This window comes from Camelus ferus, chromosome 3 (genome assembly GCF_009834535.1).
Source record: "Camelus ferus isolate YT-003-E chromosome 3, BCGSAC_Cfer_1.0, whole genome shotgun sequence".
Lineage (NCBI taxonomy): Eukaryota > Metazoa > Chordata > Mammalia > Artiodactyla > Camelidae > Camelus > Camelus ferus.
This window is the reverse complement of record NC_045698.1, coordinates 900,692-928,219: the sequence shown is the minus strand read 5'-3', so window position 1 is coordinate 928,219 and position 27,528 is coordinate 900,692. Positions and strand designations below refer to the sequence as shown.

At 58.5% G+C, this 27,528-nt stretch overlaps 1 protein-coding gene and 1 long non-coding RNA gene across 7 annotated transcripts in view; one reads left to right on the top strand and one right to left on the bottom strand.

The window, feature by feature from the left end:
• Positions 1 to 8: 8 nt before the first annotated feature.
• Positions 9 to 9,702, bottom strand: LOC106728695. Of its 3 annotated transcripts, XR_004315789.1 has the most exons (5): positions 7,989 to 9,650; positions 6,668 to 6,843; positions 1,378 to 1,431; positions 1,153 to 1,289; positions 9 to 979 (listed from the first exon to the last, which is right to left on the bottom strand). It is a non-coding gene; the product is annotated as an uncharacterized LOC106728695 (long non-coding RNA). The 3 variants fall into 3 exon arrangements; XR_004315788.1 differs by lacking the exon at positions 1,378 to 1,431 and having other exon boundaries at positions 7,989 to 9,702; XR_004315787.1 differs by having other exon boundaries at positions 1,153 to 1,431.
• Positions 9,703 to 9,798: 96 nt separating this feature from the next.
• Positions 9,799 to 27,528, top strand: part of LPCAT1 (lysophosphatidylcholine acyltransferase 1) — a 43,550-nt gene continuing 25,820 nt past the window's right edge. The window contains exons 1-2 of one of the 4 annotated variants that reach the window (XM_032469522.1): positions 9,799 to 10,077; positions 26,102 to 26,244. In XM_032469522.1, the coding sequence (XP_032325413.1) occupies positions 9,943 to 10,077; positions 26,102 to 26,244 (278 nt within the window). In that variant the 5' untranslated portion in view covers positions 9,799 to 9,942. Of the gene's footprint in view, positions 10,078 to 26,101; positions 26,245 to 26,709; positions 26,821 to 26,881; positions 27,415 to 27,528 lie in introns of those variants that run through there. The other 3 variants (XM_032469533.1, XM_032469539.1, XM_032469530.1) reach the window with 3 other exon arrangements.

Below are 27,528 nucleotides of genomic sequence, written 5' to 3'. Positions count from 1 at the left end.
TAGGAACGTTTGAGTTCTCCAAATGCGTCTCTTCTCTCTTTTTTTTCAGACAATGATATGATACAACCAAAATGTCCCCAGAGCTTAGAGCAAAGGTGACACTTTTGAGAAACGTCTCCTGGTGCCTTACAACGTTCTCAGGCTTCGCAATGAATAAAGAAGTCCCGGGGCGTCAGAGCACTGAGGGCGGGGGGCTCTCCTGAAGGGACAGCAGGGGCTTCGGGGAGTGAAGCAGTGTGGGAAGGGGTGAGGGGGTCGGGCCAGGGGCCCTGTGGAAACTGGGGCGAGGACGGCTCGGGGCTGAGAGAGGAAGCAGGTGGCAGGGACGGCCAGAGGGACCTCAAAGGGCTCCGCAGTCTCAGTACACAGCGGCCAGTGCCGAAATGCTAGTCTGACATCAAAGGATCAAAACCACATCTTCCCGAGCTTTGCTTTTTCAGTCCAAGCATCCCTAGCGGCCTGTTCTTTCATCAGGACTAAGTTCACTTGCAAGTTGCAGAAAGATCCAAAGTGGCAACAACTTGAAGCTAGAAGCTCACTTCTTCCCAGTCACGAAGTCCAGTGGCAGCCCCAGGTTTGGGGGCACCGTCCACGCTCCACGAGGTCTGGAACTCAGGCTCCGTCTCTCTGGTTGCTCTGGTAGCACGCCTTCCACTCCGAAAATTGTTCCATGGCCCAAGATGGATGCTGTAGCTCCAGCCATTACATTCACCTTCCAGCCATTAGGAAAGCACCCTCTCCTTAAGGGTGCTTCCCAGAAGTCCCACAAATCTTGTGCTTGTGTCCCATCTGGCTCCAAACTGAGTCACATGAGTACAGCTAACTGGCTGGTAGGCTGGGAAATGCCATCTTTATCCCGGGTGACAATACTTCCTTCTGAGATGTACATGTTCTGTCACTAACGAGGTGAGGAAGGATGTGGCCTGGCCTCTGTCCCCTCCTCACCGTCGATCTCCTCCTTCAGGAACATGCCTTTCCTCTGAAAAGTGAGATTTTTCTTTGCAAATTTGTTGAAAATAATTCAACACACTATTTCTCAAAGTCAACTGGAATGAGTTACTGCGAGCAATTTTTTTTCATAAGACAGCACGGTTTTGAGAACATGTTTTCATATGTGTGCTTTTGGGGGGGCATTTTAGGAAGCAAACTTACCTGCAAACACTAGCTCTGCAAGCCCAGCATGTGAAGGAGCTGTGCCTCTGAGTTTCTAAGGCGGTTTGGTTTGCCCAGAGGCCCCCTGAAACGAGCAGCGTCTCAGACTGTGCTCCACGCCGAGGAGAACCATCTTCCTGCCGAGGAAGGTGGGACAGGCGACACTGCTAAGGGAGGCTGCCGCCTGGACTGATGAGACTTTAAATCCCCAGGGGCCCCTTAAACCTGCGTCTCCAGGACAGTGGCGTGGATCGCCGGCACGCTGTCGGCGTCACACACCTGTGTGGTGAGGGTGACATTAAATGATCATTGAAAAGTAAATGAGTCGAAAATTACAAATAAAATATAAAACAATGTCAAGTCTCTGTGTCCTTACTTGATGTCAAATGTCTGTGTCTCTGAGGAAGACGGTTTTATCTGAAATCCAAGTCCAAGCTCTGTAAAACTAAGACCTGTGTCGAGAAGGCAGCCTGCAGCCGTGAGTGACCACAGGACACCGTCCGTCCTGACACACGAGCAGAGGGAAAAGCCCATGAGAGTCACGGCCGCAGCCTTCACAGTCCTGACTAGGATCTCGGCCGCTGTTTCTTGTGTCTCAATTTTTCTGTCTGTAGAACGGCCCTATATTGCCGGAGTGAGGAGGAGGGGAGGGAGGGAGGGAACAAGAGGCCTGGAGGGGAGGGGGAGCCTGGGGAAGGTGCTGTCAAGGGGTGGATGAGGGAGCAGGCGTCACCCGCCAAGGCCAGGAAGGTGGCAGGAGACTCCCGGCCCCAGGAAGCCCAAGGAGAAAGGCTCTGAGGAGGGGCGAGGGCAGCAGCGAGATGCCCTTGAGCGTCCAGATGCTGAGGGACAAGGACCCCGGCGCCGCGCAGAGCCCAGGTGGCCACAGGAGGGAGAGGGGTCTGAGGGCACTGGGCTCAGGGCTTGTCCAGCTCCAGCTCTCAGGGGAGATGGGTGCCACGGTGCCCACCATCCAGAGAAGGCCACCTTCTGCTGCCCTGGGCACACAACACTGCCACTTCTGGCCAGTTCTGGGCCCACGCGGGGTCGCCAGAGAAAAGCCTGTGCTGAGGGCACCAAACCGACCCAGGCTGGGAGTGACGTTGGCTGGGTCACCAGCTCCCGGGCAGCCCGGCTCGGCAACGACACCCCAAGGGCCAGGACGCTGGATGGAGCTGGATGCCCTCATGGCCAGTGCCCCGGCCTCTGCTGGCCTGGGGAGGAGGGAGGGCTCTGGAAGGCCCTCCAGCCAGAAGCCACCCTCACCCTCACACAGGCGGAGAAACAGGACTTCCACTGGGCACTCAGGGACACCGAGATGTCTGCGTTATCTTTGTTTCAAGGAACCATCAGTGTACATTCCTTAGTCTATGAAGCAGTGCTTCCCTGTGTTTCTGTATTGGGTGTGCACCTTGAAACCAAACTGACTGCAGAGGAAGTGACTCTCCTGTGCACAGGACCCACCCCGCAGGTGTGTGCAATGGCTTTTAGCTGGTTGACCTGCTTCGATGTTGTGTTTTGACACGTTGAAGTCCCCAAATAGGCAATATTTTCTTCCTTTTGTCCAAGCTGCAGCAATGCTGAGTTGAATACAAAAGCACAGCAGGGAATACTTCACGGTCTTAGAAACTCATTCGCCTGCACAGTCACCTCTGCCGCGTTGACAGTTGTTCCCTGCACGGGGGTGGGGGGTCCTGGGGCAGAACACAGACCCAGCAGCCCCGTCCCCCGGCTCACCGGGAGCACTGCAGCTGGACGCCTCCCTCACGGGGGCTCCCAGGACCAGACACACAGCAGATGCCCGCAGGTGCTCAGTCGGCCAGGCGTGGGCAGTTTTGGAGAAGATGCTGAGGACTGGGACAGTCTGCAGCAAACTGGTTGCTTGGGCATCTTAAGGCCAGATGTGTATGGAAGACTGCCCTAAAGGCCTGTCGAGCAAATGTAATGAGGATGGTGGGGAACTTGCAGTGAGACAAAGCCTGAGGGCAAGAGGGGCTGCCGGCCCACAGACGAACTCGCTCCCCAGAGCTGGTGGAAATCGTGCAGGGTTCCTGAGCCGTCCTTTGCAGACTCACTAGGCTGCTTTTGGAAGAGGGCTCCTTGGTTGAGCCGCTTCCATGGAGGTGGTAACCCCCAGCCCACTGAGGAAGGGAGCCCTGAGCTCTGATCTCAACAGAGTGATGCCGTGGACAGAGGGGTCACGTGGAGCCGACACACACTGGCTTTTATCTTTAACATCTAGTCATGGATTTTGCCAAAATTGCCCAAGATTTGTGAGGGCTGCAGTGGGCTGGACGGTGTCCCCCCCAAAAAGACATGCCCAAGTCCCGCTCCCCAGTACCTGCGGATGTGACCTTATTTGGAAACAGGGTCTTTGCAGGTGAAATTAAGGTAAAAGCTCAAGGTGAGATCCTCCTAAGTCAGAACGAGCCTTGCGTCCTTCCAGGAGGAAGAAAAGGGCGATTAAAGGCTCACGGGCACTACGCTCTGATTATTAAAGAATCTGAATTTGAATTAAAATGGCCCCAGAAAGAAAATGACACCAGGTGGCTTCACAGGAACCCCCGCCAAACATTTGAGGAAGAGGTGATGCCGGCACCACGCAAACTCGCCCAGAAACTCCGGAAGAACTAAACAGCCCTTCCTAAAGGCCAGCGCTGCGCTGGCACCGAAGCCAGACGTGGACGCTGCAGGAGAGGACGCTGTGCCTGCTCGAATACGCAGGCACGTCGCCATTTAAAGCGTCTGCACACAGCCTCCAGCAGCATAAGGAAAAGGATAACGTGCTTTGCCCAAGTGGGAAACGCAGGGCTGTCCACTGTCACCACTTCTGTCCAACAGCTCACTCAGGGTTCCAGCCAGTAAGAGAAGTAAGGGATCCAAGTCAGAACATGAGAACAGGAGGAGTGAAAATGCCTTTATTTGCAGAGAGCACGGTCTTCTGCCTAGAAGACACAGAGCTTACGAGAGCGCTACTAGAACTCACAAGGGAGCCTGGTCAGTTCACGACACAAGATCTGCACGAGAAGTGAGATGCCCTCCTACACACGAGCAATGAACAATCAGAACGGACATCTCAAGTGTCACGTGCAGCAGCACCAGAAACTCAATGCGCTGTGATAAACCCGACAGAAGGCGTTCAAGATTTCCACCCTGAGCCGAGGGAAAGCGAAGAAAACCTTAACAAGCTGCGACACACGCACGCTGACGGACCACAAGACTCGAGGTTGCTAAGATGTCGCTTCTCCCAAAGTGATTCGAAATCCAGAGCAACACAGTCCCACTCAGAATGGCAGAAGGGTTTTCTGTGGAAAGTCACGGCTGATGCTAAGATTCACGTGGAAATGGAAAGGACCTGGGACAGCTGGACCGACTTTCAAAAAGGAAAACCAAGCCTGAGGACCAGCACTAAGCGACCTCAAGACGTGTTGTAGGGCTCCTGCGATCAAGGCGGGGCGGGCTGGGCGCTAAAATGGATAAACAGATCAACGGGGCAGGACAGACTGCCCGGAAACAGAAGCACATGCATGCTGTCAGCTGGCTCCTGACAAAGGTGCGCATGCAGTTCCGTGGGGAAACGGTAGTGCTTACAATAAACGGTACGGAACCACAGATACCATGCGCAAAAAATTGTAAAACCCTTCTGTGTGTATGTATATATGTGTATGTATAATATCATATAAAAGTAGCTCAGGAAGGATTACATACTTAAATGTACAATATAAAATTATAAAACTTTTTGAAGAGAATAGGTGAAAGTATTTGTGACCTTGGGTTAAGCAGGATTCTTGAGATATGACACAAAAAAACATGATTCATTTTTAAATGATAGCTTTAAAAACAATCACAAAAGACATAGTTAAAAACAAATATAATTCTATGTGATCAAGTTGGGGCTTATCCAGAAAAACAAGGTTGGTTTAAGATTGGAACATCAACCAATTTAATCCAACATATTAACTGAATGAAGGAGAAGAACTATACAACAGAGCTTTGACAGAATGACGAGAACTCTCAGCAAACCGGGAACAGAAGGCAACGTCCTCCACTTTACTAAATGTGCCTCTGAAAATGCACAGCTAACGTCCAGACTGAACGTTTTCCCCTAAAATTGGTAACGAGGCACCACCCTGATCAGCACTGGGCAGCGGGTGTCAGTCAGTGCAAGGAGATAACAGCCATGAAGGCACACAGGATGAGGAGGAAAAAATAAAACCATCTTCCTCCCCAGGGTAGCGTGGCTGTGAGTCGGGAGAGTCTTAAGAAATCCACAAACATGCTACAGGATTAATGCATGAACTTAGCAAGGGCGAAGCACACACCGCAAACATACGGAATTCAGTTGTGCTTCTGGACACTAGCAACAGACTCTGGAAACTGAAATAGAAACAATCTCATTTACAACAGCATCAAAACATAATACAATGAAGGGCAGAATTAGACAAGCAGAGGTGAGACCTGCAGACGATAAGCAAGAGTGATAAAACGCTGCTGAGAAAATGGAAGACAACCTAGATCAATGCGATGCGCACCACACTCAGGGACGGGCAACCACGTTACCAAGAGGTTGATCTTCCCAAACCGACCAGCAGATTCAACACAATCTCATGAGAAATCCCAACAAGTGTTTCTGGGATACTAACAAATTCATTCTGAAGTTTATATGGGAAGTGAAAGGCTCCACGTGGGTCGAAGCAGTTTTGGCAGAGGAACATTTGGAGGATTCACATTATCTGATTTCAAGGCTTAACCTAAAGCGTCAGTAATCAGGGCGGTGTGATACCAGCACGGGTGTCAGCATGCAGGGTCCAGAGACGGACCCACATGTGCACATCACAGAGCTGTCGAGGGAAGTCAATAGGGCGAGGATGTTCACACTGACAAACGGTGCCGGACATGCAGCCTCCATCCTCACTCCAGGCCCCCCCAAGCGTTAGCTTGAAATGGAATGCAGACCTGTAATGTGAAAGCTAAAACTATACAACTTCTGAAATCAGGAAATCTTTTTTGTTTTACTCATTATTTTTTACTGAAGTATCGTTGATGTCCAATATTATATAAAGTACAGGTGTCCCATGCAGTAATTCACAGTTTTCAAAGGTTCTACCCCATTTACCGTTACTATAAAATACTGGCCGCAGTCCCCGTGCTGCACAATATATCCTTGGCTTATTTATTTTGTACATCGTGGCTTGTACCTCTTAACCCCCTACCCCTACACCGCCCCCCCCCACACAACTGGTAACCACCAGTTTGTTCTCTACCGTGAGACTGTTTACTTTTTGTTATAGTCACTAGCTGTGTTGCGTTTTTTAGATTCTGCAAGTACGTGATGTCATGCAGTATTGGTCTTTCTCCGTCTGACTTAGGAAATAAGAAAATCTTAATGACCTTGGTGTAGGTAAATACTTCCAAAAAGGATATAAAAAGCATGATTCATAAGAGAAACATATTGATAAACTGGACTTCATCAAAATTTAAAACATCCTTTTTGAAAGACGCTGTTGATACTTACCAGACCGTACCACCACCAGCGACTGGAAACCACACCATCGATTATTTCTCAGGATTCTGTGGTTCTCCTGGACACTTGCTCTCTGCACGTGCTGGGGTCCGACACTCAGCTGCATCATCCTGGGGCCGTGTCCCCCTGGGGCCGGAGCATCCTCCAGGGCCCCTCCTCCCCGCCGTCTAACATGCGCCACAAACAATTAGAAAGAGTGACTTTAAAAAAATTCCTTGGGGGAAAGGCTGGGAGAGGGATAAAACAGGCGTTTGGGATTAACGGATACACACTACTCTACATAAAATAAATAGACAGCAAGGATCTGCTGTAGAGCACAGGGAACAGTATTCAATTTCTTGTAATAACATATAATGGAAAAGAATCTGAAAAGAAAAACAATTATATATATATATATATGTATAACTGGATCTTTTTGCTGTACATCTGAATCTAACAGTATAAATCAACTACACTTCAATAAAAATTTTTTAAATTTTTAAATAGATTCCTTTATTTTACCACTGCAAAATTACAACACATCCAGGAATCAATCTAGTAAAATGTGAAATCTTTATGTAGAAAAAAATTTTAAACACTATCAAAGAATTAAAAAGAAGACCTAAATAAATGAAAGAATAACTATTGGTGAAAAAACAATGCTTGAAATTGCAAAGCATCTGTGTGTTCTGTATTGACTATGTTTTTTTATTTTCTGTATTTCCTGACTCACTGACATCTTGGGGCCTTGCTGACGCTGGAGGGACTGCTCTTAGGGTTACTCCTCCGGGAGCGCACCTTCCAGATGCAGACCAGCCAGTCCGGAGCCCATAGCCCAGCCCTCTCCTCTGTGGGGCACCCACACTCGGGGCGCTGAGCCCTGCCTTCACCACTCCAGGCCAGCTCTAGACCACTGGGGACAGCCCTTGACTTCCCCACCCACTCAGGACCCTCAGCCTCAGCAGTAACCCACCCAGTGACTACTGTCTTCCTCTCCAGCTGCAGTGGGGAGCGGTCCCCAACCGACTCCCAGCCCATCCCTTCGCCTGACCCAGGATCTTTTAGGACCCAGATGGGGCCACAACAGGGGTTTCAGCCTCCCCTGCAGGGCTGGCTCTTTGCCTTCATGCCCAAGCCCCTCCCTAAAGAGCCTGTCCTGGCTCCTAACCCCCTCCCCCATCCTCTATCACACAGCTTCCCAGAAAGAGGCTCTTAAATCTCCCCGTCCACACCACAGCTCACCACAGGCTGGTCTCGACTGCTGATCCCACTGCTGAGTGGCCATTCCAGGTTTACCCTGGTCATCCTCCCGAGGAGGTAACTTCAGACTCACCCCTGACTCCCTGGCCCTGCTGTCCACGGACTCGCCCCTTCTGTGGTCCCTTCTGTGGTCCACTCTCCGGGATGCTTCCGCCCTCCTGGGCCACTCAGGTCCCCAGGGCCCTGCTGGTTTTGATGAGGTGAGTGTCCTTCAGTTTGCACCCTCCACCCAGCTTCCCCTCCCGCCGCACAGCCCGTCGCCCAGCCCACCAGCTCTCCCAGCTCGGCTCGTTTCTGTGGTCAGAGCAATTGGCAACTGAATGGCTTATGGCTTCAGAGACAAGGGAAATGGGGCCTACTGGAGTTCACCAGCAAATCCCCAGGCTTCTGGGTCATCGCGACACCGGGGAAGAGGCAGACGCTGCTCTGTTTGCAGATGTGACAGCCAAGGTCCCGAGGAGAGGTAACCTGCCCAGGTCAAGCATGAGGCTTTGAAGAAGTTCGGACCCCACCCCGCTCTTTCCCTTCCACACTGACGGTGTGTGTAGGATGCCGCAGACTTCAGCAGGACCATGGCCTCCCTTTGGGTCCCTGGGCTCTTCTCTCTCCATCGAAACACAGAAGGACCCTCAGCATGGAGATACTTCACCATGTCGTCCACGAGGGTGCAGGTTGGGTTCTCGGAGGGTCAACCACTCCCTGACCCACTACCCAGGCAGAACACAGGTGCCCCCAGGAGCCCAGGGCCTTGGAGAGGTCAGGCAGGCAGCCCCAGAGCACTCCAGAAGAGCTGGGCTCCTCCCAGCGGTTCCAGGCGTCCACGTGTGACCTGACGGGGCTGCTGCTGTACGCCAGCCTCTCCTCACCCGCAGCCCATGCCAGCTCACGCCTTCCGTCTCCTGCCTGTCAGGGCCGCAGGGAGAGACGTGCAGAAATGTAGCTGTTCTCACTGCAAAAGGTTTGCAGTGAAGTTTTGAAATTTATAAATTTTGAAGAGGGAGCTATTTTGCTTTTGCCCTGGTTAGTGCTGTGCCACAAATAGGGACCCCCAGCACCCCCCTTCACCCACAGGTGTTATTCCATGAACCAGAGTCCTTAGGGAATGGGAACAATTCATCACCTGCTTCTCAGATCACTGGGTCCCAGTCCGCACATGCCGGGGCCCACCACCCGAATGGACCCTGTGGCCCGAGAGGACCTGGAGAGTCCGGGATGAGGCCTGCCCTCAGGGTCTCCTAGTGCAGCTCACAGCCAGGACTGGCAGGACCACGGAGCAGCCCAGGGGAGCCCTTCTGAGGACAGGACAGACGGAAGAAAAGCCGCGGGAGCTGGGTCTGGGGCGGGGACCCAGTGGAATCTCCTGCAGGCCTGTCACACGTGCGGCCTGGCTGGGGCCTGTTCCTCGTGTGCGTCGGGATTTGGGCAGCTGGGGCGGCCTGGCACCAGGACTGCCGGGGGCTCCTCACCCACACGCCATGGGAACGCGTGCCCTCCTGGTCTTCTGTCCCCGTGTCGCTGACTCTCCCTTCCCCCCACGGCCCCGCCCCCGGGTCCATACCCTGAGCGGCGGAAGGGGGCGACGTGGCGGGCAGCACTGCGCTGGGGGCCGGATCTCCCCTTCTCGGGGACCAGGCCCGGCTGGCAAAGCCCAGTGGTCCGGCCACAGCAGGAGGCTCTCCGCCAGGGCCTCGGCGCCCCTGGGAACGGGTCGGCCTTGGTCCCCGCGAGCTAACCCAGGCGCAGGGCGCGCGGCGGGGGAGCGCGGAGGGGCTGCCTCTCGGGGCCCTCGGGAGGCGGGGCTCACGCGGAGCCCCTCCCGAGCCCGCCCCGCCCCGCCCCGCCCACGTCATGCCGCTGCCCTTCCTGCGCCTGCGCGGCCGGGCTCCCGGCCCGCTCCTGCCGCCGCGCATCGTCTGCCCGCGCCCGGCTCCCCGCGCCCAGCTCCGCGCCCCGCTCGGTCCCCAGCTCCGCACCCACCTCGGCGCCTGGCTCCGCGCCCCGCGCCCCTCGCAGCGGGCGGCGCGGCCATGAGGCTGCGGGGACGCGATTCCCGCGCCGCCCCCGCCTCCAGCGCGGGGACCAGCGACGCGCGGCGGCTGGCGCCCCCGGGGCGGAACCCTTTCGTACACGAGCTGCGCCTCAGCGCCCTGCAGAAGGCCCAGGTGGGTGTCCGCCGTGTGCCCGACACGCCCCGGGCCCGGGGCTGCGCCGAGGGTCCGGGATGCGCGGCCGGAGGGGGCTGGGAAGGGGACCGCGGGCGCGGCCCAGCCTCGCGGCCCCGGGCCCCAGGACCCGCGATCGCCACACTCCCCTGAGGCCCGCAACCCGCATCCTCGCCGCCCTCACCCCATCCTCTGGTTCCCGCCGCCGGTGCCCCGAACCTGGCTCCGCATCCCCAGTCCCTAGGTCCCCGCACCCGTCCCTATGCCCCTTTCCCTGATCCCTGGATCCCTGCACCCCGACCTCAGACCCGCACGCAGGTCGGCCGCGCCTCGCACCCTTGGTACGGGCGCCCGCTCCCGCTGCGTTCCGGCCCCGCGCGGTACCGGAGCGGCTCCCCCGGATGTGACTTTGTCACCTGATGCGCTTGGTGTGTGGGGACCTCGCTGGTCACTTGAGTCATTGCCAGCGGCAGTGTGGTGCGGACTGTGCGGGGTGCCCTGCAGATAACTGGCGGGAAGACGTCTGCCTCTGCGTTTGCGAGTTGTTCCCGGGGTCCGCGTGGGGCTGAGCTTGCGGCCCGACTCGGTCGTGCACAACCTGGTCCAGCCTGGGGAACAGCGTGCGGGCGCCGTCTGCTCCAGCACGTTTAACCTGTTGAGGGGCCCGGCCCTGGCTGAGGGGTGCACACTGCAGGACTTGGGGTCCCCACACTTGTCCCTTCCCTTCGCGTGGCTCCTGGCCTGGAGGGACACTTCCCCGAGCCGGTAGGACCTGCAAGCTGGCCTTCCGGACTCTGGTTGTGAGTTGGGTTTGCGTTTCTGTAAATTGCTCATGAGACGGCCTTTCTCTGACTCCAGAACTGAACGTTGAAGCAGAGAAGTTTCCGGTCTGCAGCGTTTGTCCAGACGGTGGGGACTGTATCTCCGACTGTGACAAAACTCTTTTAGGGGGGAGATTAAAGTGTTTTTTAATGTGTAAGGTAATTCATTTGAAATAATATTGGAGTGAGAAGTCTTGAAATCAGTCTAAAGCTGTCATTTTCCAGATGCCTGATTTTCCCCTCGGTGCCTCCTTTGGCGGGTTTAGTTGTTGTCGGCGGGAGAAGAAACAGGCAGCGAAGACTGAGGCGAGGGAAGAGCGGATAGGGTGGCGGGCCTCCTGGAACGCGAAAGGGCAGGGCTGTGCTCCGCTGGTCCCTGTGCGTGTAAGGAACAGACACCAGCTCCACTCGCCCGTGTGGTCTGTCGGCACCTCGTCTGCTACCAGGTGCTCTGCCCGGCATCCGCAGCCCCTTCCTCTGGGCTCCTGAGCAGGTGCGCCCTGTGACCCAGCAGGGCCTTCCTCCCACGGCTCTGCGGCTTAGAGCCCGCTGGGGTGAGTGCCCCTGGGGTGGGGCCCTGACCCCTCAGCGCTGCCTGGGCCTGGCTGGTCACCCGGCCTCCTGCTGTTATCCCCCTGTCTGGCCGCTCTGCAGCTCCCTCGGGCCCGCGGTGAAACACCACCTCTGAGAGGGGCCCCCTCCAGCCTGGATGGCCCCCCCGAGCTCCCACCACCCCAGGAGCCTCTGGTCCTGCGGGTGCACGGGGGGGGCCATGTCTGTCCTGGCCAGGACTCTGTGCTCACTGCCCCCAGGGGAGAGGGGTCCACTGCAGAGAGTCAGCTGGTTGCTGAGAGAGTAAACAAGGGAGGGGACAGACGTCAGAGTAGAGTCAGAAATCCCAGCGCCCTCGGGCGGGGTCACAGCGTCCTACGGTTTGGAGCAACTCCTGTGGGCCGTTCTTGCCCGAGCGTCTGCGAGAATTCAAGAGCGGACCAGGCGGGTGGGTGTCTTCACCCTCCAGAGAGGGAGGGACACTTTGTGTGTGCCTTGTTGCAGTGTTTCAGGGGCCATTGCAGAATCATCTTGGCATCTTTGTAACCAAGTCCTGCTCCTGTTCCGAGGCCTGCAGTGTGAGGCCAAGGGTGTGTAGCCTGAGTTTACCCTCCCAGTTCCAAGCCCCGCTCTGCGGGAACATTTTGCTTTTCACCAAAAACACTCTGCAAAGCGTTTCCCCTTTACGTACTGCGTTATGGTAGAGTTTCCACAGAGTGAACTGGCCGAGCCAAGCAAAGAACGCTGCCTCCCCAAACCAGTAAGTAGATGGAACCTGCAACGTCTGAGACCCCCCAGGGCGCTGAGCTGTGAGCGCAGATGGCCCAGCAAGTGTGCCTGTGTTACCTGCTGGCATTGGCTGTGGGGGAGGGGCTGCCCGTGCCTGGGGGTGAATGACTGGTCCGTCCGTCTGTCACTTAACTGCACATTTGGTGAGGAGCTTAAGCATCTCTTTGGAGGGAGAACCACACGTTAAGATCAGAGCAACCGTGACTGGTAGAAACTTAGTGACAGATCACAGGGTGCTTTGTTGGTCTGGGAGTCACGCAGGGGTGTTACGTCACTCCAGCCTTTTGGTACTTCCCGTTGGAAGCCGTGGTCGTGGGCACATCCCCACTTCAGCTCTGTCACTTCCCTGTTTCTGAATTCCCTGTAACCAGTGTCAGTGAGGATTTACTTCCTGGAAAGCAGCCTGGTTTCCCAGACACTTTGGAACCAAGTCCTTGGAGGCGAGGCCACTGTGTGCACCCCTCCGCCGGCTAGTCCGTAGGGAGGCTTACCAGGAGGGGTGACTCTAGGGACAGGCCTGTGCGGTGGCCTGCGTGGACTTTCGTTACCCAAAAGTGGGCAATGTCTTTCTCTGAGTTGTTATCCGAATGCCCGAGTTCTGATAAAAGGATGGCAGCAAGCGCCCCCATGTCTCAGCCTGGGTCTGTGTTAGGGGTGGCGGCCCTGGAGCAGGGCTTCCAGGCTGCTCCCCGAGGGGTTGCCTGATGGTGGCACTGGTACATCTGTGCCCAGAGGTCCTGGTGACTCCAGCGTCCTTGCCGCTGGGAGGCGGGGAGGAGGGGGCGCCGTGTCCCCTTGCCCAGGTGAGGGGCGCAGGCCCAGGTGCTGTGCTGACCCCGGACCCCGGGCGGTGCGGGCTGGCTCAGCGTGGAGTCTGACCCAGCCGCTTTCTCGGCTAACCCCCCACCCCCACCCCGGAGCCTCCTTTAATCCGATTCTGGTTCTCTGGAAGGGCACATGCAGAACTTAACTGTGGTTGATGCTGAGGAGGGAGACGGGGGATTCAAGCTTCTAAGACTTGACTCTTCATTTTTTATGCTTTTCTGTCCCAGAATGGGGACACACACGTCCACACGCATAGTTCTGTCTTACCCCCTCTTTAATGTCTCAACACTGAGTAAGACACAGTCAGTCTTCCTTCTCATTTTATTTTATTTTAATTTTTTTATTGAAGTAAAGTCGGTTACAATGTGTCAATGTCTGGTGCACAGCACAACGTCCCAGTCATGCATATACAGACATACATTCATTTTCATATTTTTTCATTAAAGGTTATTACAAGATATTGAACATAGTTCCCTGTGCTATACAGAAGAAATGTGTGTTTTTTTAATGTATTTTTATATACAGTGGCTAACATTTGTAAATCGCAAACTCCCAAATTTATCCCCTCCCCGGTAACCACAAGATTGCTTACTCTGTCTGTGAGTCTGATTCTGTTTTATCGAGGAGTTTGTAGTGTCCTTTTATTTTTATTGTTTTAGATTCCACATATGAGTGATCTCATATGGTATTTTTCTTTCTCTTTCTGGCTTCCTTCACTTAGAATGACGACCTCCAGGTCCGTGCATGTTGCTGCAAATGGCATTATTCTATTCCTTTTTATAGCTGAGCAGTGTTCCATTGTGTAAATACACCACAGCTTCTTTACCCGGTCATCTGTCGGTGGACATATAGGTTGGTTACTTCTCATGTTAAAAACGCAGGATTTTGTCCCTGAAGGGAGCACTGAGCCCCACTGAAGGAGCCAATGCCTTGCCCACCCTGCCATCCACAGGCCCGACCCCAGAGGGCGCCAGGCGGTGGGAAGTTTGGAGGAAGTACCTGGGGCTCCCCTGCCCGGTGAGTCTCAGCACAGCTTCTGTGAGCCCCTCTCCCACAACCTCACCCTGCCGTCAGACCCAGGGGCTGGAGCCCTGCCGAGTTCTCGTGGGTCTGCCGTGGGGTCGGGGTTGGTGTTGCAGTGGAAATCTCCGTTCCAGCTGTGAGTGATCCTGAGATGAGCCCGGAGGAAAGTGTGCACTTGGAAGCATGTTTAAATGTGGTGGCGGGTTTGTCCTTCTAAAGCCCAAGTCACCGCTCAGCCATCAGTGCCACGTCTTGCATTAGAGCTGATGCGCATGTTCCTTGGTGTTTTGACCACGTTCCAGCATCGTCAGCTGGGGTGTTGTCAACGTTGCTAAAGGCCCTGCAAGTGGCAGCTGGCCTCCCGGCTTCTGGCTTCGCTGCATTTGGTGATGCTCCTGGACCGTCCCGGGTGGAGCCGCTGGCCTCGCCCTGTGCTCCTGTGAGAGGCCAGCTCAGGTGCCTGGACCTGCGGCCTTTTTCCTCCGGAAAGCCATATTTCCATCTTGGCACTGGAGGAGTGACTTATTTTCCCTAAAAAGTTAGTTGCCACCTAAGAACTTTTGAAACAACATCTTTCACAATTTTCACATTTCAGACCCGGAGGATGGGGCCATGGGCAGGGCTCCCTAAGTGTGTCTCGTGCCAGGTCCAGCAGGTGAGGGCTGGCGTGTGCCACTCGACGGGGACCTGCTGCTCCTGCTGCGCCCAGCGCCTGCGCGCAGCTGTGCCCTAGCCAGTGGGCGTGCGGGGGTGGGCCAGGCACTGGACGCCCACCCCAGAGCGGGGGTCTTTCACACTGGGGTCCATTCACTCCCCCAGGCCAGCCCCCCACCGTCTCATGCACAGAGCAAGTGACAGAACCCCCCTCTCTATAGCAGTAGACCTTTCTCGCCCACAGGGGGGAGTCATTGGTCACTTTTGTGCCATGTGACTTACCATCCCCGCACCCTCCTGCGGTCCCGCAGGCCCCCTCAGCTCAGTCTGTCTCCAGCTGGACTGCTCCCTTTTGCTGCTGTCAGCGCCTACAGCCACCCAGCGTGGAGGGGTCTCAGGGTTGTCGGGGCTACTTCTGCCGCCGCCCCACCCTGTGCAGTGGTCTCCCAGCTGCCTGCCCCCTTCCAGTCCATCTCAACCGCACCTGTGCTTTCATTCTAAGGAGCAGTCAGACGGATCATCTCCATGCTTCCCCGCTGTGCTCAAGGAATGACCACCCAGCCAGGGGGTAGGCTGCCCCAGGCTGCTCTCCACCCCTGCTCCACTGACCAGCACCAGGGGCCCTGTGTCCCAGCCTGGCCCCACAGTGTAACTGGTGGGTCAGGGGTTCTCTGCAGCTGGGGGCAGAGCTGGGAAGCTCTGGGGGGCTGCCTGCCACTGGAAAGTACAGAATGTGCCCAAGGGTCTCCTCGAAGATAAAGGGGGACTCCCACAGCTGGGGGCTGTAGCCAGGGTGTGGGTGAGGGGAACTCCTTGCAGTTAGGGGGTGGGGCTAGGATGTTCCCTGGGGCTTCCCACAGATGAGGCCCTGGACCCAGAATTTTGGAGGGGCCTCCAGCCACTGGGAGTGGGGGTTGAGGCAGGATGTTCTGGGGATGCTCTCCTATCTGAGGGTGCCATGGGGTAGGAGGTGCCCAGATAGGGGCTGCCTGTAGCTGGAGAGGTTCTCCTGCAGCTGGGAGCCCTGACAGCCCGGGACTGGGGGTGGGGGGAGTGGGGTGGTGGTCTCACAGCCCGGAGCCTAGGACACCCTCTCTGGCCCCAGGCCTGTCACTTCCTGAGGGTATTTGCTGAAGTGACTGGACGGCAGGAAGCGCTGCTGCTCTTGAATTTCGAGATTCTCTCACTCCAGCCCTGTAGTGAGAGCCCCGGAGACAAGGGATTTCCTTGAGCCGCAGCCAGGGTGGGTCTGGCTTCTGGGCGCTCTCCCAGCTGAGCGAGCGGGGCTGCAGCCACGGCCGGGGAGCAGGGTCCATGCCTCTCGAGCCTTTACCTCTGGCCCTGGCACTGGCTCGGGTGTTCCCTCAGGTGCCACCTGGTGTGTGTTTGTGGACGCGGGCGGAGGATGGGCCTTCTCCGTGCCTGGCCTGTGCCCGCCCCGCTGCCTCTCACCCCCTCGGCCAGACCTTCTCAGCGACAAGGCTGCGTCGTGCACCAGGTCCTGCCCCTGACGCTGCCCATCCCGCCTCGGTCACTGCCCAAGCCTCTGCGCTGGTTTGTGGAATTCACAGCCCCTGCATCCATTTTTGCAAGCGGGAGCTTGGTGCCTTGAAAGCTCCGTTCTGTGGACGTGTAATTACAGGTGTCCTGGCCCCACAGGTGAGATGCTGGAGGAAGTAGGTCAGGTGTTGCCGAATTTCCGCGCCATCTCCCACCTTTGGATCTGAGCCTGTCTCTGGTGGGACGTCCAGCCAGGAGAGAGAGCTTACGCCTTCCAGCATTTCCACCCCACCCCCCGACCTGCGGCCCTGAGCTCTCCAGGGTGGGTGGCGGGGCCGCAGGAGGGCCTCCGGCCTGAGGGTCGCTTCGTTGCGACGTTCAAACCTGGAGGCTGGGGAGCGGCAGGTCGGAATCACTAGGACCCCAGGGACGGAGCTCTTGTCTCCAGCAGAGGGTCCTGAAAACTCAAAGAGGACGTTTTATATAAAACTGAGTGTGTGGGAGGGGGGCTGAGGAGGGCCAGGGAGAGTGAACCCTGCCTGGCCCCCTGGCCCACCCACATCTCCAGGCCCAGACCTGCCTCTGCTTGGAAGTGCGCCCCTCTGCCCCCATGCACTTCCTTCCATCTTGACCTACCTGTCGTGATGGGGACCTTTCTCAGCTGCCCTGGAGACTCTGAGTCCACGTGGCAGGTGGCTCCCGCTGTCCCAAGATGTCTGACGTGTCCCCAAGCCCTCAAGCTGGGACTGAGAGCTCTGCCCGGCCTCCTCGGGGGCCCCGGTGCTTTCTGCTGCATCCTCCTGGAAGCCCCCAGCTGCCCCTCTGTGCTGACCGCTGACCTTGTGGTTGGTTTTCTGTCTCCACTTGTGGCCCGTGGGCCCTGCTGCCCCAGGGACCTACGCACACCAGCCCTGTGAAACTGGCAGTGCCGAGTGCTGGGGCAGGACACAGGCCCGAGCTGGGCTGGATCAGCTGGTGCAAAGGCTCCAACCTTCCTGGGAGCCCTCGGGCCCTGGCTGAAAGGAGACAGGCCTGGTGCCGAGGGTCTCGGCGTGCCTGGGCGGTGGGGCGTCAGGATTAGGGTTGCCTTGAACAGGGTGGTCTGACCCCACAAAGAGCCGCACAGGCACAGCGCACACCATCAGCTGCGGTGTGCTGAAAACGGTAACTGTGGTCGTCGAGGAAAATCGCTGTGCATTGGACTGCAGGACAGAACTGTCAATTCAGCGAATTACTGAAAGACACCCTCATTTTGCAGAAGCCTCCAGATTGGGTGGAAGATGCCAAGATTTGATCTGAAAGCTCTTGGATAGAGATGACGGGGACAATGGGGATGTTGGGGCTGCGGGAGGGTTTGAAAGAAAAAAACAGCTCTTCTGGAAAAGCTATATTTAATTTTAGATTTGAGTGGGAGAGATAAGAAATAGCTTGTATACAGCAGCGAGCATGGGCTCTGGAAGGAAAGTTTTCCTGAGCGGAGGCACACATTTTCCTAACAGTCTCGGGTTGGTGGGGACCCTCAGAGGCGATGTAGCCAGGGCCTGAAGTCAGGAAGACATTCACACGTTAGTAAGAAAAAGACAAATCAGTCCAGTGTGAATCTGGGCATGGGGTTTATGGAAATGGACAAATCATACCAAAGAAGCCCAGATACCCCCCAACACAAAACGCTCAGTAGCCGTGAGCCTGCGCCCTCGGGCATGACCCGCGCCCCCGGGCCCAGCCGGCCATTTCCACTCTCGCCGTCGGCCTCTTGGATTTCTAGCCACACTCGGGGTTTTGTCTGATCGTGAGGAGGGGACTTTTCTCGAGAGCAGATGTGTGTGTGACAGGTGGAGCTAACAGTGACCGTGCAGAGTGCCAGCCTTTTCTGTTTCACTTTTGCTTTCAAGAATTTTAACTATTCGAATTACTTGTGCAAACGACTGTTTGTTTCCAATTTGAAAGTAGCATCTGATTAGGGCTGGAAGGTGTTCTGCCTTCGGGGGAGCGGAGGGCGGAGGCTCTCTGGGCTGACTGGCTGGGCCTGCACCTGAGATGCCGGGTCCAGGGCTGGTGCTGCTCCTGTGCAGCCGCGAGCTCAGAGGTGTGGCGGCGGCGTTTTTGACGCAGGGCTTGGCAGGGCCGGCTGACGGGGCCCCGGGAGGGTGGCCGTGCCTTCTCCAGTCTCCTTTCTTTAGAAAGCACAGTGAAGCAGGGTGTGCGCTTTCCTCTCGCCCCCGCGTCCAGCAGGCTGCGCGCGTCCTGAGGCTCTGCCCCACTTCCTGTCTGTGCGAGGCTGCCCAGGCCTCAGGTGTCAGTTTTAGGACCTTCTGTTTACTCTGAATCAAGATTCTTAAAAACAGCCAGCTTTGTATTTTTTTTATAAGTAACAGCCAAAAAAAGAAACTGATTTCCTGGGCAAGTTGTTCCTGTTTATCTCACGTGCCTGGAGGTCTCTCTGCAGAATCCGCGAGTCTTGTCCCTATTCTGCTCCTTGTGGGACCGCTTGGAGGTGACCAGAGCAGTGTCCCAGGGACGCACAAGACCAGCCCCAGAGTCCTGCTCCCTTGATGTCTGACCCTACCCGTGCTTGGGTCCAGAGATGAGCCCTGTTCCCCTGACCCAGGCACCAGCTGACCCATCTCGGGAGGGATCCCCCGGGGTCTGCAGAGAGTGAGGGCCGGTGTACCCGTCAGTGCAGCTTTTCTGTGGCCAAGGTGAGGGAAGGTTCTGGAACCCGCCCTGTAGCAATTTGGGGAAGGACTGTCCCTGGGGAGGTGCAGGCACAGTGAGAGGAGGGAGGCTGGCGAGGAAGTGGGGGTAGGGCTGACCCCACAGCCACACAGAACGCTGAGCCCCAGGGGCCGCGGAGTCCCCATGCTGCACCTCGGAGGGGAGGGGTCACAGGTTCTGGGTGTTTTGGAGGTGGAGCCAATAGGAGTTGGTGAGAGACCGAGGTGGCTCCCAAGTGTGTGTCCAAGGGGCGGGCGAGCGGGGTCAGCTCAGGGCTGGTTTGGTCCGGGAGGGCGGGTTGCCAGTCATCCCGCTGGTGCGTCTGGAGCCCTGGGCAGGCTGGGCGCACAGAGGGGGCATCATCCCGCCAGGCCCATGCCCGCGCATGAGCGGGCTCTCACAGAGGGAAGGGGGCTCGGACCTGTCCCCCAGCCCCCCGCGCCAGCCCGTCTCCTGCTGGCCGCGCCTACGGCCTAGGCTTTGCTCTGATTAGGGGCTGACCCTGGGGTCTGGCCTCGGTTCCTGCGACCCAGCCCCTTTACTGTGGGGGTTTCCAATCTGGGGCGTGGCCTGCACCCTGCTCCCCGCCTCCATCAGCGCCATCATCTCTGGCTCCCCTGCAGCTGGGCCCTGCCAGCACCCGCTCAGCGCAGCCCGGCACACGGTGCCTGCGCTGCCCCCGTGCTCCCTGGGCTGGCAGCACCCCCTTCACTCCAGGCCCCATCTGCACCCCCACACCCGCGAGAGTCCACGTTCCGCGTGCTCACCCCGCGCTGCCATCCCGGAGGGACGCTTGGCTCAGGTTGCAGTCTAAGTGGCTTGGAGACATGGGTGATGTCAGTCCTGTTTTGTGTCTTATCTTTTGTGCTGACTGTCATCTCGGGCTGTGTTCTCTGTGCCTCATGTAACTTGCAGCTCCTCCCCTGGCTGGCCCCTGGGTCTGTCACGCAGGTGACCTCCAGCGCACCTGTCCCCTGGTGGCATCCCTGGGTGGCACCCAGCTCTGCTGCCACCAGCAACGCTGAGCTCAGCAGCCTCCCCGGGTGCTGCGACAGTGTGTGCAGCTCCCTGATGGTGGGGCCTGCCGGCTACCCCGGTGACCGCACAGGCTTGGGGCGATTCCCTCCCGCAGGGCGGGGGATGTGGCTTGGCCCTCATGGAGCCCTGCAGGAGGGGCGGGCCCAGGAGGCCCAGCCTGAGCTGCAGCTGCCCCTGGAACCCCAAGCGCCTGTGCTCGGCCTCCTTGCGGGCAGGGCTGCTGCGCTCTCAGCCACGGGACTGCGGGGCCAGCGCAGCCGACGTCCACCCTGCCTTATCGGCTCACCAGCCTCCCCTCCGGCCGAGGCTGGTTAGTGGTGACCGTGGGCCGACTGAGCAAAGCCCCTTTCTGCTTCCATCCGCGTGGTTGTCAGAAGCTCTGAGAAGGAGGTAGCGGCCAAGGCTGTGGCCTCAGGGCGGGCTCCGTCCGTGTGTGCGGCAGGCCCCACGTGCGCTGACTCTTCCTGCACGAAGGAGGGAGGGAGCTCCCACCCGTCTGTCTGTGGGCGCCCCTCCCGTTCCTTTGGAGCAGTGGTGGCCATTTCCCGTGACTGAAGCGCTGGCGCTGGAACACGCCTCCAGCGGAGTCTCCCCTGTGTCCACCAGCATGGCGCTGATGGCTCAGTGGGTTCCCGGCTGCCGTCACACGGCGGCTGGCACCTCCCCTGTGCCGTGCTGGCCGCACGTGCTGAGTCAGCACCCAGCATGGCTGGCCGAGGTCCCTCCATCTGGCGTCGCTCTGGGGAGGGCGAGGTGGCCCAGCCTGGCACAGCCACCGCGTGGGTGGAGACCGGGGCGACACACACTCCAGAGATGTTGTCTCTGAAGCAGCGCCCTGAGGGTTCCCAGTCGGCCGTGAAACACAAGGCACGTGGACCGGCTTGCACGTGGGCGATTCCAGCTCCTTGGGGGCCGGGGCAGGGAAGGAGTGACGGCGGGCGGGTCCGAGCCGGCACTGTCACTGCAGGTGCCCAGTGGGCCTGGTGAGTTCACTGTGAACTGGTGACTGTTTTATACCCAGAACGAGCACTGTCACTTTCACAGTCCTTACCGCAGGAAATTTCAAACACACGGCAAACGCGTTCGCTCGGCGGCCGTGAGGAGGCCCCGCAGCCGGGGCCGGGGAGCGGCCTCACAGAGCTGCTTTCTCCCGGTCCTCGAGGCTGGAGGCGGAGACCCGGGCGTCACGGGGCCGCTTCCTCCCGAGGCTCCTCTCCCGGCGGGCAGACCCCGTCTCCTCCCCGTACCCCCACACGGCCATCCCTCCGTGCGTGGCTGTGTCCTGATCGCTTCTCAGAGGGACCCCAGTCACATGGGATTAGGGCCACCCTACTCGCCTCATTTACCTTAATCTCTTCTTTGAAGACCCCACCTCCCAAAATAGTCACATTCTGAGGTGCTGGGGGTCAGGACTTGAACATACGAGTTTGGGGGACACAGTTCAGCCCCTAACACCAAAGCAGAGAAAAGTGTAACGAGCCCCCCACCCCCCGGCTTCAGCAGTCACCCACTTCGGGCCCCTCTGGGCCCCCGACACCCCCCGAACCAGTGATTCGGAAGCCAAGCCCAGACCTCAGCATCTCACCCACAGCATCCCGTTGCACCTGCATCTCACGCGGGAGGCAGTGGCCACCCCGCGCTGGCCATCATCAGCCCTGAAGGTGCCAGCTGCCCGCTTCAAGGTGTCCATTGTGGGGCGGGTCAGCGAGCAGGTGCCCCAGGCACGTCCTGATCAGAGGGCCCCCTTCTAGCTCTGTCTTGGCTGTTTTCCTTGCGGTGCGTGTGGGGCGTCTGTGTCTCCCAGTCTGCCTTCTGCTGACTGTGTCCCAGGCTTCGGTGCTTTCTGGAAGCTGGTGGCTTGGTCTAGAACTGGAGAGATGCCATTTCTGTTGGGTGTTCCGTGGCCCCCACACGCACGGCCATGCAGGCCTGCTGATCTGCATCTGGGCAGGACCTTCTGTCATCTGAGTGTGCCTGGAGGGCGGGTTCTGGAAGCCTGTGCCAGCCCCTCGTGGGCAGGTCTACGGACACAGCCCCTCCACCCCTTGGCTGCCCCGAGGGACAGACAGCATGAAGCCTGTTGTGCTCTCGGCCGGTTTCCTAGGGCCATCCAAAGGCGGCCGGTGAGGCTGGGGCATGTGCCTGTGAGCGTGTGTGTGGATGTGTGCATGTGCCCGCCATGGGGTCGCGGTGGTGTGCAGTGTGAAGGTCACGTCACGCGTGGACTGTTCTTGTCCGTGTTCCAATCGCCCCCTCTGCGTGGGGGCCTGAGTCCGGGGACCTTGGCTGTCCCAGTGTTCCAGGGTCACCTCCTACACTTTTACCCCGACCTGGACCTGGAGCCACTTCACTCAGGAGCCTTGGGTCCCTTTGGCAGGAAATGCTGACCCGAGCCTGGACAGCTCTGCTGGGGACCCGTAACGAAACATGCCCGGGGAGGGTGGCTGTGCACCCTCAGACCTGGTTTAACTGGCTGCCCGACAACTCGGATGCGCTGAGGACGTGCATGTCCTGGTGACTTGTGTCAAACCCTCTGACGGGGCAGTGTTCGCAGCCAACCCCCTAACAGTTTAAACTGAGCAGCTCAGCAGAGACTCTGGATGCCGCTGCCCGTAGGATTGCGTCACAAACCCTCGTGTGGCTCGGGGACCTCCCTGTGTTTGACCTGGCACTTTCGAGGGGACCAGGCTCATGCTGATGTGCAGGACCGAGGCTGTGGGCAGCGTCTCAGGAAGCATTTCAGGAAGCCAGTCCCTCCGGCAGCCTGTGGGTTCCCGAAGGTGCAGGCCCTCCAAGCAGCTTCCACTGCCCTCAGGGCACGTGCGCTGGGACCGCTGCCTCCCACCCCCTCCTCCATGCCAGCAGGGCCGACCGACAGGCTCGTGGGGGCCTGTCTGCTGAGGGTCAGAGGCTCTGTGGTCACTCACACGTCCTCTCCCTGCCTGCTGCGGAACTCAGAACCGAGGACTGTGTTCTCCCCCGATGCACACCAAGTGGGAGCAGGAATGCATCCCCCGAGGTGCACATGGGGTCACACATGATGTCCCACATGCAGTGGCCTAGTGCACCCCACCTGCTGACCAGCCTCTGGGACCAGCAGATTGAGCAGTGTACTTGCCCCGACTCTGGTCACCCACCCCAGACTCGCCATCACCTCCCTGTTGGTCGGGACCGAGTGGGGCGCTGCCTCCCCGGGGCCCCCAGGAGCCCCTCTACAGTCTCGGTTCTCAGAGGCCTGGGGTGGGGCTCTGGAAGCAGGGTCCTGCCTCAGGAACCCCTGGGACCACCTGTTCTATGCCGTCATTTGTGGTGGCAGCCATCCTGGTCATGGAATGTGGCTGCAGGGTAGGGGGTGGTCCGCTAGCATTCGGGAGCGATCTGGGCGTGGTGGGCGCCGGGAGCCTGGGCCATTGCTTCGCCGCACGTTCATTTTGTCTGTGGCACAGGCTCGGCTTCAGGGTCTGCTTATGGGAACATGCAGGAAACTCTCCGGTGACGGAACTGCTCTGAACTTGGACGAGCCGGCAGCAGTGGGTTGAAACGCTGAGCAGGTGTGCGGGGTCGCAGGTGTGTGGGTTTCCAGCACAGCCTCCCCGGAGCCGGGAGCCCGAGAAGCGGGGCCCAGCGGGGTGGAGTGTCTGCAGACGGCACCTCTTTTCCCTCCGAGCAGAACTGCGAAGTGACAGGGAAGGAAGGAGCAGGAGGTGATGCTTAACCTGCATTTTAAAATGAAGGGAAGGCGACGTTTGAAGCTTGTGGAGTCGGATTAGAATGTTACTCCGAGAAAGCTGTTTTCTCAATGTGAGTCTTGGTAAATAAGATATTTCTGCAAGTCATGCTCCAGGCTCTCCCCTCAAGAAGTCAAAAAGACCCTCAGAGTGAACGCAGAGCAGACGAGAGAGGTGCTTGTAAGAGCCGCGATTCAGATGCCTGCGGAGGGCGCAGCGCGACAAGGAGAGGGTCCAGACGCGGTTCCCTAAACGGAGGAACAAAGGAGGAGCGCGTCCGCAGTGCAGGCGCAGCGGTGTTGCAGCGACACCCTGGGTCAGGGCAGGGTTGACGCGACTTCACGGGAGCGGCTCCAGGCAGTCATCCTGCAAACACGCCCGTCAGGAAGCCGGGTGGGGAGGAGACGCCGGCTGGGGACACCCGGAGAGAATGTTCTCCCTGAGAAAATGCTGAAGTGACTCAGGAAAAATAGGAAATCTAGGTAAACAGTCAGAAGACATCAGAGCGGCCATCAGAACGCTGCTCTGTAGAAGCTCCTCCTCTGATGTGTGTTGGCGTCTGGCCTTGTGACCGCGGGGCCCACCCGAGGATGGGTGACGGCCAGGCCCACTGTCCCCGACGCGTGCGGGCAAACAGACCCGAGTCCTTAAAAGAGACGTCATAGCAGGTGGCTTTCCAGCCCAGCAACCAAGGTCGTAACGCCAGGAAAGCCGAGACTGCCGTGGAGACAAGCGTGTGATGGCCCCGCGGGTCACGGGAAGACGTGGTAACATTCGGCCCCGCTCGTGCTGAAGGCAAAACCAAACCCTTAGGAAACCAGGGGTGGAGGGTGCATTCCCTCAGCAGGGACGCCCTCTGACAACCTCGAGCAGCCCCCCACTTAACGGGAAACGTGGCCACCAGGTCCACCACACAGATCTGGTGTCACCATCCTGTTCCACCCCGTGTTCAAACTGCAGGTTCAGCCAGGGTGACAGCCGGCCCTCAGAGAGGAGGGAGGTTAAAAATCACCGTTGTTGCAACACGTGGAGACCCGGGCCCAGGGCCCCCTCTCAGCTGCTGGGGATTCAAAATGTGGGCATGTGTGAGGGATGAAGACACACGGGATTTCCTGGGCTTTACGAGGGAAGCGTGAAATGGCTCATCGGCACTTCTGTGCCGGGAACGTGCCGAAAGGACGCTGCTTCGGGTGTGCTGAGTTAAACGCACGTTGAGTTCGTTTCATCACCTCTATGGGTTTTAATTTGGCTGCTGGAAAATGTGCAATTGCACATGTGGCCTGAGTCGGGCTCCTGTTGGGCCATGCTGGCCTCGCTGGGGACCCTGGAGAATCTCGCAGGCCCATGGGGGCGGTCAGCGTGCAGGCCTGTGGTGCAGAGGCCAGCAGTGTGAGCTGGGGTGGCGGGGGCCTCGAGCAGCTCGATGTGGCACAGTGGGCCTGGGTCTCTTCCCCTGTCTTTGCTGTCTCCCCCGCACCAAGTCCTACGTGTCCTGAGAGTGTTTCCTTGCAGTAATAGAGAGCTGCGTCTACTGGTCACAGCGCTCAGTGAGTTTCACGTCTCGTCACCCCTCTGCTGCCCCATTTCTAGCTGACCCCCTGAGATTGGGTTCATCACAAAACACGTTGTTCTGGAGCACCCACCCCGCCCCCACCCCAGCGCCCCCCCGCCCCCCGTGCGGAATCAGATGTCACTTTGTGCACCGATGAGCTGAGTTATAGCTGCCGTCCACCCGGGCCTCCCCCGACTCGGCTGCTCTGCTGAACCGTGTGTCCATCCCCACCCCCCAGCACTTGTGGCTCCCTCCCCCGCAACCTGCAGGACCTGCCCCTCCCCACTGATCCCCAGTGCATCACCCCCAACCCCCGTCCTCCTGACCAGACCTTTGGCCTTCAATACCTCCCTCTCTGCTGGGCTCCTGTCCTGTCCTGTGGCTGGAAAGTCCCTGAACCCCCAGTCTCCCTTGTCCACGGTTCACTCTTGCCGACGCTGTACCTGCTACTTCGACGCTTCACAGATGGCCACTCAGTGCTCTGAAAGCCCCCTCCTGTGTGTGGGGGTGGGGGCACTACGGGGGGGCTCAGAGGAGCAGGGCGGCTCTGCTGGGCCTGGAGAGGGGGCTGCCTGGTGGGGGCGCCGGGAGTGGGCAAGCGCTGTCCACTGGGAGAGAGAGCCCCCTTTCCCATGCTGCCCCCCAGGGTGCCTGCAGGAGGCAGCGGGCCGGTGGGGCAGCAGCGTGGCCAGGGACCCCGAGTGGGATGTCCAGAGCTGGCCCCACCCTGCTGTCCACGGGAGGGAGGTCAGCGGCCCGGGCAGGGCGGGCCAGCCCAGGGGGCCCAGAGGACGCCGCTTCCGCAGTGACACGGCCTGTCTCCCCAGGTCACCATCATGACGCTGACGCTCTTCCCCATCCGCCTGCTGTTTGCCGCCTGCATGATGCTGCTGGCCTGGCCCCTGGCGCTTGTGGCCTCGCTGGGATCCGCTGAGAGGGAACCGGAACAGCCCCTGGCCTCGTGGAGGAAGTAAGTCGCCTGCCTGTGGGGGCTCCGATCGAGGGCCGGTGTCACAGAGCCAGCCCTCCGTGGGCCAGTCCATCTTCCCCGCCCAGCACCAGGGTCCCCGCCACATCCCTGCCGCAGTCCTGCCTGGGGCTCCTTCCAGGGTTCTGCGAGCCGCATGTCCGAGCGCAGAGGTCCCCCGTGTCTCCGTGTTATCCTGCCCAGGGCTGCGCGTCAGCCGACGTCTGTCCCGCCCGCTGGCCCCGGCCTGGCCTCTGCAGGGTCAACGTCCCCCCCGGTTCACAGACCTAGGCATTGCCCTCTTTTACACAGAGAACGTGAATAAGCCGCCGCCTGCGGAGGGGCGGGCTGTGGGCACATCTTCACTGCAGACCCGACAGGGACCTCGAAATACTAAATTAGGTCACAGCGCTTTCTCATGTATTTGAACACCTAACGCTGGTTTTAACTCGTAGTATCTGCCCTCAGTAAAGGGAAGGTTGCGCAGCTGTAAGGATTTCGGCGAGTGCTTTGAGCGTCTTGGAGGACACCTGTCCTGCGAAGGCCAGGCGCTGGTGGCCTCCCCCGTCCACGTCTCTGGTCAGTCACAGGGGCGAAGGGTTTATTTGGAACAGAAATGTTGTTAGATTCGTGCGGGGGCGGGGGTGTGGCAGGAGGGCCGCAGGCCAAGGCCAGCTGCCACCTGTGTTTTCAAGTGGAGCCTGATGGGGACGCAGCCCCCGCCCCCATCGCAGGCTGTGTGGCCGAGCCCTCGGGCCAGCAAAGCCTGAGCTCCTGGCCCCGGCCCTTCACGGTACAGGGACCAGCTTGGCCCTCCTTCCTCTCCAGTGTCTGAGCTGCAGGAACGTTGGTGCCCCTGAGAGGCTGTGGAAATGGCATCTCTGTGGGATGTTGGTTCTCCACCGCCCGCGGGCCACGGTCAGCCACGTGCAGGCTGAAGACGGCCGGTTAAGGTTCAGGGGTTTGCTGAGCCATCACTGAGCAGGGCGCAGCCTGGGGCCTCTCACCGTCCCGATGTGCCTCATGTTCTCAGACCTTCCCCAGTTTCAAGTGAACCTCGGTCTCTGCTCCTCCCCGGAAGCCCGAAGGCCCCGAGACCGTCTCCCCATGTGTCCCCAGCGCGGAGCCTGGCCTGGGGGCAGGAAGCTCTCTCCCAAAAGCATGAATGCATCAGTGAGTGAGAGAGAGAGGGACGGGGAGGGAGGGGGCTGGGTTCCTAAGCTCTTTGGAAATCATGCTTTACCTCGAGGTGTTTCTTGTATGTTTTAACTAAAATATGATTTTCGT